At 43.1% G+C, this 12,100-nt stretch overlaps 1 protein-coding gene across 1 annotated transcript; it reads left to right on the top strand.

Moving 5' to 3' along the window:
- Nucleotides 1-300: 300 nt before the first annotated feature.
- Nucleotides 301-10,089, top strand: LOC113017796 (uncharacterized; the record flags this gene model as incomplete). The annotated part of the gene is made up of 8 exons (XM_026160902.1): nucleotides 301-326; nucleotides 411-512; nucleotides 638-778; nucleotides 894-1,037; nucleotides 2,765-2,854; nucleotides 8,176-8,399; nucleotides 8,576-9,171; nucleotides 9,909-10,089. Coding segments are annotated over exons 2-8 (1,441 nt in total), but the record flags the coding sequence as incomplete, so codon positions are not given.
- Nucleotides 10,090-12,100: the final 2,011 nt, after the last annotated feature.

Raw genomic sequence — 12,100 nt, 5'->3', positions numbered from 1 at the left:
ACCCTGAACTGAAGATTCGTATTACCAGTGAATCAGTGTGTCTACAGCTCTCTGCAAACTCAGCAGGAATAGTTAGTCTGAAGCTTTTAGCTCTAATGACCCTAAAGGTTTTTTTCATGGATCGGCAGAAATGTTTGAAAATGTTGTTCAAAATGTTGTTATGTGCACATGAATGATTTGTGTTTCCTCTGCAGGTGAAGGTAGAAAGTGTGTGTGAGCTGATGTGAATTGAGCAGCATGGATCAGTGTGAAGACAGAGAGGAGGGAGCCCCTCCCTCTAAAACCACTCTGTGTGGGGAACATGAGAGCCAGACCAAAGCGCAGAGGTGAGATGACCATCTCTAACTGTCCATGACTCTTTTCCATGTCGCAGCTCAGCACTCGCATCACTGCTCCATCATTATTCACAGGAACCAACCTGGACCTCCACCCAGCTGTGTGTCCTTAATGAGTGACCAGTCTAAAGATGAAACCATTGAATTTAAACACCAGCATGTGTCTGCTCCAGAGAGGTGAGCAGTTATTAACATGAACTATTTGAATGTCAGCCAGGTGTCTGATTTAAATGGTGATGCTCGTTGTATTTTGTTTTATTTTTTTATTAATCTTTCATGGTTTCATAAATGCATCTCTGTAGGAGACCACTGGCTAAAAGGACATACACAAAAAAACGAGGAACTAAATGTAAACATGAGCCTGAACCCAGCTGTATGTCCTTAAGGAGTAAACAGTCAAAACGTGACCCCATTGAATTTCAACAGTCGCCTGCTGGAGAGAGGTGAGCTGTTAGTAACACTCTTTCATGTCAGTACAGTGTCTGATTTAAATGATGATGCTTATTTTATTTTTTATTTTTATAAATCCTTCATGGTTTCAAAAATTTATCTCTGTAGGAGACCATTGACTCAAACAACATCCAGGAGAAAACGAGGAACTAAACGTATAAATGAACCTGGAACCAGATGTATGTCCTTAAGGAGTAAACAGTCAAAACGTGACCCCATTGAATTTAAACATCATGGGTCTGCAGCATACAGGTGAGCTGTTAGTAACATGAAGTCTTTGAGAGGTATCCTGATGCATACTTAGTCATCCATTTAAGTTAATCCCAAAAAGATGATTCTGTTCATTTGGACGTTGTGTTTTCAGTGGTAGAAACATGTTGTCACTCATCCAAGTGACACTTTTTGGATTTACTTTCTTTACTTTCTTGGATTATTGACCATGCATCAAGACATTTTAACCCACTTTGTCAAGTACTGGCTTAAGCTAATATGACTATGAGCAAACAGCACATAAGATAGTTGATTGCCTGAACCACCTGTTGTTCAGCCTCAGATGCAGACAAAACAGGATTACTCCTAGAAGTCTGCAGATGAGCTCTTCAGTTAAGGGCCTTGGAGCAACAAGAAATCTTTAGGAAGACGCAGAACTAGCTCCTCAATGAATGTTTCAAAGAAACAAATTTTATCATTAATGTGCTAAAATCTGAAGAGGAGTGGATGCCACAGAGACTTACAATGCTTCTAGATGAGAATACTCCTCAAAGGGTGTTTGAATTCAGTAAGACAATCCAACTAGCACAGCATGAAAAGTCCAAGACTAACAAAGAAAGTTTTACTTAATTGTTGTTTACCAGAAACCACAACAAATTGAGTATTGAGAGACTTCCTGATCAATGGTTCTTGGTCAATGGTCATGACATTTTGCATATAAATGATCAAGTAACTGACCTCACAGCCCATTGTTCATTCTGTGGAGATTTCAGTCATTGTACAAAGGTATTGTTTATAAGGCTTAGGAAACCTGCAGTCAGCTGAGAATGAAGTATGAGTGACGAAATGTTTCTCCCATTGAAAATGCTACATCCAGATGAACAAAATCAACTTTTTGGGATCTTTGAGAGGTAAATAACTACCTGATGTTGTTGAAAAGAAGACTGTAACTGGGTGTAAATTTACACAAATGTGAGAGTTCTAAAAAAAAAACAGTAATACATTTAACTATGTCTCTTAAGCTGGATGTAAACAAAAAATAAATGTTCAAAGTTTTAGAACATGTTTAGTGCCATCTTTGAACATTTGAGCCTGCTGCCAATAGACTTACATTACATTATTTCCTGACTAGTTACAGAATCAACAACAATAAAACTAAATATCAAGTTCAATGCTGAGTTGCTGAAACAATGAATTTATGTTCATAACAAGGATATACTCTCCACTTTCACTTGTTTTTCACTGCGATATCAGTTTTGCCAGTAGTTAGCTAACATTATGTTTTGTAAATCTATTGGCAGCAACCTACATGGTGACATCTTCTGTAACAGCAAAAGATGGCACTAAATACTTCTAAATCTAGTGTTTCAAACAGTATTTAAATCTAGGACAGTATTTAGAGCAGGGCTCTGACAAAAAAAAAGTAGAGACGAAAAGCCCTGAGGAACTAAACATGAAAGAAATTAACTCCACAGAAAAATAAGCTTAATCATGGGCAAAACAAACTCAACAGGCACACAGGAATCACACAGGAGCTTATATTCAAAATAGCAGCTGGATACACTACAAGCTCTAATTTACTTTGCTCTTGGAATATAAGCCAGCAGATTGGCTACTTTTTTCCTGGACTGGATGAACAGCTAAATATTGTTTAAGAGTTAAATTATATTGATGAGATAAACGTCACTAGAAGTATCTGTGTCTTTTCCTTTCCTTGTCTCTCTGGAGACAGATTTCATGGGGACTAACTCTTCATGATTCCTCCACAGAGTGGATCAGGAGAGCTCAGAGGTTCCGAGGGGTCACTCTGCCCCAGCAGCATCAAACACAGCTGGACTCCATATTTATGGTCCGTACATGTACAACACTTACTTTTGTCTGTGAAGGTTCTCAGTCATCCAGGTCATCGTAGTCAAAGGAGCTTGCAAAGAAAAGCGTCTGGACTTCTTTAAGTTGCTTGAAGACGTTTCACCTCTCATCCGAGAAGCTTCTTCAGTTTTAAGGTCAAATGGTGGGGAGTCCCAGATTTAAAACCTAGTGGGAGTATCCCCCAAAGAGGGAAAAAAGGAGCCCCTGATGATCCTCCAATCGCCTGAGCCAAGGTGTGAAAATGGGTGTGGGTCCCAATCAGCCAGAGTTTCGGGTAAGCTCATTGTGAAACCTGGCCCAGGATGTGAGTGGGCGTTAAGGCGTCTGGGGAGGGCACTCAAAACTGGATTATAGATGGCAGAGAGTTGGTGTCGTAAACCCCCGCCTCTGTTCAAAGATGGTCCGCTCACAGTGGACATAGATGACTTCTTTCACTCCTCTTTCAAACCATCTGTCCTCTCTGTCCAAAATGTGAAACATTGGTATCCTCGAAAGAGTGACCTTTGACCTTTAGATGCAGATGGACTGCTGAGATGAGATGATGAGATAGCCTTTATTTGTCAGTTGCAGGTCTTTTGCCCACAACCAAGATGACAGACCTTGCCGACCATACATACAATACACAAACATCACATTGGGGAGACAGGTCAGGTTAGGTAGCAAGGAAAAAAAACATCAAAATGTGCAACACAAAAAGGATAATACAGGAATGCACAGATATCAACACACCATAGCACAATAAACACAGACAAGCAACATGGGAAAGAGTTCCAGTGTGTACATCTGATCTGGGACCACTGCAATCTTTCGACTGCGCCTCCAACTGACCCGATGTCCACATCAGAGGGGAGGTAAGCGTTGGAGGTGGCGTTGGATCCGGGGTAGGGAGGGGTGATGCGTCGGTGAGTCCTTATCAGTATCAGTATATGTATGTGTGTGCATGTCCATAGTTCAGCTGAGACAGTGTCCTTCGCCCTGCCAGGCAAAGTAAACAGTCTTCCAGCCAACCCAGGTGGCCTTGCATGGAATGGGGAAGGAACAGACTAAACACAGTCGTTATCAGGGTGTTTTGTTCAGCTCCGGCCTTGCAGCTGGCGCCGAAGGGGTATCTGCATAAGTGATGTTATTTTTTACTTTAGTGCGAACAGCTCATATGAATTTCAAAGCAGTTCTACAGTCCAACACTGGTCTCTCAATCTCCTGTTGGAGAGCCGCGAGTTTCGCCATACTTGCGTTCTGTGATGTTGTCATTTCTTGTGCTCAAGGAGCCAATTTCTGAGAACTCCACAGCGTGGCTGGCAAGAAAGGGTATAAAAGAAGAAAAACTAATGACATGGCCACCTTGTTCACCTGATCTGAACCCCATTGAGAACCTGTGGTCCATCATCAAATGTCAGATTTACAAGGAGGGAAAACAGTACACCTCTCTGAACAGTGTCTGGGGGGCTGTGGTTGCTGCTGCACGCAATGTTGATGGTGAACAGATCAAAACACTGACAGAATCCATGGATGGCAGGCTTTTGAGTGTCCTTGCAAAGAAAGGTGGCTATATTGGTTTCGCCATACTTGCGTTCTGTGATGTTGTCATTTCTTGTGCTCAAGGAGCCAATTTCTGAGAACTCACGGCAGTGTGCCTCCCCGAGATGTCATCCAATTTTGCACCCAGAGATGTTATTCCGGGCTAGCCCTTCAGAGATGTATCCAGTCTGCAGTCAGAGATCTTATTCTGAGTATTCACAGCAGCCGTAGCCTCTCGAAGATCTTATCCGTGCTGACTCAATGGGCCCATTTTGAGAAACTCACGCCTCTCCCATCTTTCCAATCCCAGCGGGCAGCCTTGTGGGGGTTTGAACAGCCGGTTCCGCTTTCTTAATTCTTTGATAAGTCAGGCCCAAGCCAGCTCCGATCAGCCAGAACCCTGTTACCATGGTTCCGAATAGGTAGATATCCTCAGCACTCAGGCTCACCCAAGCCAAAAGTTCTCGTTGAGAAAGGGGTGTCAATTGCATTTAGGGACCAGTTGATCCAATCCATAATTCCTCTTTTAGGTTTTAGAGAACAGACTGTGAGAGAATCTTCCAGGGAAAATACAAAAAAAACACGAGACTAGACAAGGACATAAGCAGGGAAGATAAGGGAGAGGAGAAAAAGTGCGTCCGCCTTCTCCGAGAGCCAAAGAAGAGAGTCATGTCCTGTGGAGGGGGCTCTTCTATGTTGTGCCATGCGCTTGTGAATTGGCTGTTTGGTCTCTCCAATATAAAGGTCTGGGCATTCCTCGCTGCACTGTACAGCATACACCACATTGTTAAGTTTGTGTTTAGGAGTTTTGTCTTTCGGGTGAACCAATTTTTGTCTGAGTGTGTTGCTGGGTCTGATATGCACCGGGATGTCATGCTTGGAGAAAACTCTACTGAGTTTACATAGGGGATGACAATATTGTTGCGTCTGTCCTTCTTATCCTCCCTCGCTGGTGTCTGATCTTCTTTTCTGTGCCTCTTTGCTGATATTATGAACACCCAATTAGGATAACCGCATGTTTTGAGTGCTTCCTTTAAAGTCTCATCCACCCTCTCCAGTGCCAAAGTCCCTCCATCCAACCTCACAATACAGGGAGTGCAGAATTATTAGGCAAATGAGCATTTTGTCCACATCATCCTCTTCATGCATGTTGTCTTACTCCAAGCTGTATAGGCTCGAAAGCCTACTGCCAATTAAGCATATTAGGTGATGTGCATCTCTGTAATGAGAAGGGGTGTGGTCTAATGACATCAACACCCTATATCAGGTGTGCATAATTATTAGGCAACGTCCTTTCCTTTGGCAAAATGGGTCAAAAGAAGGACTTGACAGGCTCAGAAAAGTCAAAAATAGTGAGATATGCAGCAGTCTCAAAATTGCAAAGCTTCTGAAGCGTGATCATCGAACAATCAAGCGTTTCATTCAAAATAGTCCACAGGGTCGCAAGAAGTGTGTGGAAAAACCAAGGCACAAAATAACTGCCCATGAACTGAGAAAAGTCAAGCGTGCAGCTGCCAAGATGCCACTTGCCACCAGTTTGGCCATATTTCAGAGCTGCAACATCACTGGAGTGCCCAAAAGCACAAGGTGTGCAATACTCAGAGACAGAGTAAGAAAGGCTGAAAGACGACCACCACTGAACAAGACACACAAGCTGAAACGTCAAGACTGGGCCAAGAAATATCTCAAGACTGATTTTCTAAGGTTTTATGGACTGATGAAATGAGAGTGAGTCTTGATGGGCCAGATGGATGGGCCCGTGGCTGGATTGGTAAAGGGCAGAGAGCTCCAGTCTGACTCAGACGCCAGCAAGGTGGAGCTGGAGTACTGGTTTGGGCTGGTATCATCAAAGATGAGCTTGTGGGGCCTTTTCGGGTTGAGGATGGAGTCAAGCTCAACTCCCAGTCCTACTGCCAGTTTCTGGAAGACACCTTCTTCAAGCAGTGGTACAGAAAGAAGTCTGCATCCTTCAAGAAAAACATGATTTTCATGCAGGACAATGCTCCATCACACGCGTCCAAGTACTCCACAGCGTGGCTGGCAAGAAAGGGTATAAAAGAAGAAAAACTAATGACATGGCCACCTTGTTCACCTGATCGGAACCCCATTGAGAACCTGTGGTCCATCATCAAATGTCAGATTTACAAGGAGGGAAAACAGTACACCTCTCTGAACAGTGTCTGGGGGGCTGTGGTTGCTGCTGCACGCAATGTTGATGGTGAACAGATCAAAACACTGACAGAATCCATGGATGGCAGGCTTTTGAGTGTCCTTGCAAAGAAAGGTGGCTATATTGGTCGCTGATTTGTTTTGTTTTGTTTTTGAATGTCAGAAATGTATATTTGTGAATGTGGAGATGTTATATTGGTTTCACTGGTAAAAATAAATAATTGAAATGGGTATATATTTGTTTTTTGTTAAGTTGCCTAATAATTATGCACAGTAATAGTCACCTGCACACACAGATACCCCCTAAAATAGCTAAAACTAAAAACAAACTAAGAACTACTTCCACAAACATTCAGCTTTGATATTAATGAGTTTTTTGGGTTCATTGAGAACATGGTTGTTGTTCAATAATAAAATTATTCCTCAAAAATACAACTTGCCTAATAATTCTGCACTCCCTGTACAAGAAAAGAAGGCCGTCGCTTCCCTGAGCCAAGACTACAGCATCACTGTTTTACCAGCTGATAAGGGAAGATGCACCGTGGTCCTAAACACTACAGATTACCACACAAAACACCTTGCTACCATCCTTGCACCTCTCGTGGGAACGCCCCACACCACATCAAGAACTCCACCGACTTCACCGAAAAGGTCCAGAAACTTACCCTTGATTCAGATGAAACCATGGTGTCCTTTGATGCAGTCTCTCTTCACTTGCATACCCACCACAGAGGCCGTGGAGACTGTCAGAAAACGACCAACAAGATGACAGCTCCTTGGAAGACAGGACCAACTTCACACCCGATCAGATCTGCACACTGTTAGACCTCTGCCTTACCACAAGATACTTCAAATATAACGAAGGCTTCTACAGACAAAAACATGGCTGCACCATGGGCTCCCCCGTGTCACCTATTGTAGCCCAGACCTCTACATTGGAGAGACAAAACAGCCACTTCACAAGTGCATGGCACAACATAGAGGAGCCACCTCCACAGGACAAGACTCAGCAGTCCATCTGCATCTTAAGGATAAAGGACACTCTTTCGAGGATACCAATGTTCACATTTTGGACAGAGAGGACAGATTGTTTGAAAGAGGAGTGAAAGAAGCCATCTATGTCCACTGTGAGTGACCATCTTTGAACAGAGGCGGTGGTTTACGACACCAACTGTCTGCCATCTATAATCCAGTTTTTAGATCCCTCCCCAGACGCCTTAACGCCCACTCACATCCTGGTCATCTGACCTCAAGGAATTCGCACGATAAGGTGGGGCCAGGTTTCTCAATACGCTCACCCGAAACTCTGGCTGATTGGGACCCACGCCCGTTTTCACACCTTGGCTCAGGCGATTAGAGGATCATCAAGGGGTCCTTTTGTCCCTCTTTGGGGCGATACTCCCACTAGGTTTAAATCTGGGACTCCCCACCATTTGACCTTAAAACTGAAGAAGCTTCTCGGATGAGAGGTGAAACGTCTTCAAGCAACTTAAAGAAGTCCAGACGCTTTTCTTTGCAAGCTCCTTTGAACACTTTCTTTTACATCTTCATGCTGCTCTTTATGCAACAGTGGATAATCCGTATTTGGCTCCATGATTTCAGTATAATTGGGTCATTCATGAAGTATTCTGTTCCAGCTGCTGGAGGACAACATCATCAGCTTTGTGAAGAAAGAGCTGAAGAAGATCCAGAAGGTTCTGAGTCCAGATTACCCAGAATGCTTAGAGAGTCAAAGGGAGGAGGAAGAGGAAGAGCAGAGGAGGAGCAGCAGAGAGGCATTTGTGAAAATCACCCTGGACTTCATGAGAACAATGAAGCTTGATGAGCTGGCTGACCGTCTGCAGAGAAGTAAGTGGATTTCACTAAAGATTTAAGTTGCTGGTGTAAAGAATTTACTAATTTCAAAATAAATAGAACAACACATAACAATGATGATATATGGAATTTTAATTGTCTATACATTTTTTTTAAACAGTACCTTATGTTGTACTTTTTTTGTTGGTTTATTCTCTGAAAATGTCTAGATGCCATTTGTCCTCACAAACTTAAATCTACACTAAAGGAGAGGTTCCAGTGTGTGTTTGAAGGGATCGCTAAAGCAGGAAACCCTACCCTTCTGAATCAGATCTACACAGAGCTCTACATCACAGAGGGAGGGACTGCAGAGGTCAATGAAGAACATGAGGTAAGACAGATTGAAAAGGTATGCAGGAACCGAGACAGACCAGAAACATCAATCAGAGAAGAAGACATCTTTAAAGCCTCACCTGGACGACTTGAACCAATCAGAACAGTGCTGACAAAGGGAGTGACTGGTATTGGAAAAACAGTCTTAACTCAGAAATACATTCTCGACTGGGCAGAAGACAAAGCCAACCAGGACATCCAGTTCATATTTCCATTCACTTTCAGAGAGCTGAATGTGCTGAAAGAGAAAACGTTCAGCTTGGTGGAACTTGTTCATCACTTCTTTACTGAAACCAAAGAAGCAGGAATCTGCAGCTTTGAAGAGTTCCAGGTTGTGTTCATCTTTGATGGTCTGGATGAGTGTCGACTTCCTCTGGACTTCCACAAAACTACAATCCTAACTGACCCTAGAAAGTCCACCTCAGTGGATGTGCTGCTGATAAACCTCATCAGGGGGAAACTGCTTCCTCTGCTCACCTCTGGATAACCACACGACCTGCAGCAGCAATCAGATCCCTCCACAGTGTGTTGACATGGTGACAGAGGTCAGAGGGTTCACTGACCCACAGAAAGAAGAGTATTTCAGGAAGAGATTCGAGATGAGGAGCAGGCCAGCAGAATCCTTTCTCACGTCAAGACATCACGAAGCCTCCACATCATGTGCCACATCCCAGTCTTCTGCTGGATGACTGCTACAGTTTTGGAGAATGTGCTGAAAACCAGAGAGGGACGTCTGCCGAAGAACCTGACTGAGATGTACATCCACTTCCTGGTGGTTCAGGCCAAAGTGAAGAAGGTCAAGTTTGATGAAGGAGCCCAAACAGATTCACACTGGAGTCCAGAGAGCAGGGAGATGATTGAGTCTCTGGGAAAACTAGCTTTTGATCATCTGCAGAAAGGAAACCTGATCTTCTATGAATCAGACCTGACAGAGTGCGGCATCGATATCAAAGCAGCCACAGTGTTTGCAGGAGTGTTCACACAGATCTTTAAAGAGGAGAGAGGACTGTACCAGGACAAGGTGTTCTGCTTCATCCATCTGAGTGTTCAGGAGTTTCTGGCTGCTCTTCATGTCCATCTGACCTTCATCAACTCTGGAGTCAATCTGCTGGAAGAGCAACAAACCACCCCCAGAAGTCTGAAACAACAGAATCGACTCACTTCTACCAGAGTGCTGTGGACAAGGCCTTACAGAGTCCAAACGGACACCTGGACCTGTTCCTCCGCTTCCTCCTGGGTCTTTCACTGCAGACCAGTCAGAGTCTCCTACAAGGTTTGCAGACACAGACACGTACAGAAGGTAGTTCACTGACCATTCAGGAAACCATCCAGTACATCAAGAAGAAGCTCAGTGAGAATCAGTCTGGAGAGAAAAGTATCAATCTGTTCCACTGTCTGAATGAACTGAATGATCGTTCTCTAGTGGAGGAGGTCCAGCGGTACATGAGTTTAGGAAGTCCCTCAATACGTAATCTTTCCCCTGCTCAGTGGTCAGCTCTGCTCTTAATCTTAGTCTCATCAAAAAAAGATGCAGACCCAAAGACATTTTCTTCAGAGGACGCTCTTCTGGAGCTGCTGCCAGAGGTCAATGCCTCTAATAAATCTCTGTAAGTAAATATGTGCTGATGCCTTTATTTAGTAAATGGTTATTCTAGTTAACATCAGTGTTGGGTAAGTTACTTTAAATTAGTAACTTAGTTACATTACTAGTTACTTCTATCAAAAGTAACTCAGTTACTTCAAGTTACTCGTTACCTTCAGAGTAACTAGTTACTAGGGAAAGTAACTTTGGTTTTACTCATAATTCTCTTGTTAATGTGTTGCTTCCGTAACTGGATACCCAGCAAGATTGCCAGTCTTCTAGCTTGCTTACTTGCCACAAGTGCACTGTGCCACCTATAGAAAGGAAAAAATAATGTGCACATTTCCAAGAGAGAAATCCCACACCTGATTCTATCCTAGCCATTCTATCCTCGCTTTTTACATCCAACACAAAAACTGCAGTCATGGTGCTTTGATTGTACTCAGAACTCGGAAATTCTGCCTTCTGAATAGGAAGATGTAGGTAACACCAGACTGCAGATGAGCTGCATACAGAGCTGGACTGGGACAAAAAAATCGTCCCGGGCATTTTGACTAGAGACCGGCCCCCATTATAGCAAAGATCATAAAGCCTTTGAATGAAAACAAACGCTGTTGTGACAGTGATGTACACTGTTCTGATGGTATATATGTATCAATCTATCAATTGTTTGTTGTAAGACTCAGATAATTATTTTTTTTAAAGTGAGACATTTTAAATGAGAATAAGAAAGAAAAGTATTTCTTTGTGCCCCCCTCTCCCTTTTAATGCCCTACATGGACCCCTGGCAACACTTTGCTAGACCCGCCCCTGCACAGTTACCAGCTGTCAGCTACTTAGAAAAGGATCCTGGTGTTATTTGTCTCTCAGAAACAGTTCATAACTTCCCTTCAACTCATTCATGTCACCTAAAAGGTAAACCTGTTTCTCCATCACAGCTCTGATGATTCAGTAAGGACATCTCCTGGTTTCATCTTCATGTTTCCCTCTCATCACATAACCAAACAGACATCATGACCAGCAGGTTTACAGCTGTGGCTCCAGCAAACATCAGCTGATACTAGAAATTAATATTAAATAAATTCTAACAACAGCTGATCAAGCTTAAAAGTGCTGCTGTTGTGTAACGCGACATCCGCTGGTTTCCTCTTTCTGGCGCAAAGTGGGCGATAAATAAACGAGAGAGAAAAGCCAATCAGCTGATCATTGATCAGTTTCATGATTGAAGTAGAAACAGGAGAGGGAGGGTGAGAGGATGAGAGAAGAAGAGGCAACTGTGCAGCATAAAGACGCAGAAAAACTCTAGCTTTGTGTCTTTTCCATTGTAGCTGAAGTCCGGGACAAACTGTGTTCCTTTTCACCTCAATACGAAACGCGTAATATTTTCTCTGAATACGAGACGATTCCGTTTTTTACGGGATGGTTGGCAACTCTAATAATTAACCTTATGAACAAAATAAAGTTCAACATCAGTAACATAGCACCCACCCAGCTGTATAGAAACTCCGTCATGCTAGCTAGCACGCAGTACGAAAAAGTCAGCATAACGAAAATAAACTCCACCTAAACTTGGTTTATATCTGACCCAGATGGACTGCCGGTCATAACTTCTTACCTGAAGTTCAGTTCACCTGACACTCTCGGACCGGCGGTGTTAGGATGTCTGGGTCGTTGACCCAGGGTTTTTGAGTTTATTATATTATTTATAATTTCTAGTCTTTGGTTTCTTTGAGTTCTGTCTTATGGTTTATGTCTCTGTCTTCTCTAGTTGCTTTGTCTC

The sequence above is a fragment of the Astatotilapia calliptera genome, unplaced genomic scaffold, assembly GCF_900246225.1.
Source record: "Astatotilapia calliptera unplaced genomic scaffold, fAstCal1.2 U_scaffold_2, whole genome shotgun sequence".
Taxonomy (NCBI): Eukaryota; Metazoa; Chordata; class Actinopteri; order Cichliformes; family Cichlidae; genus Astatotilapia; species Astatotilapia calliptera.
This window is presented reverse-complemented; position numbering and strand designations above follow the sequence as displayed.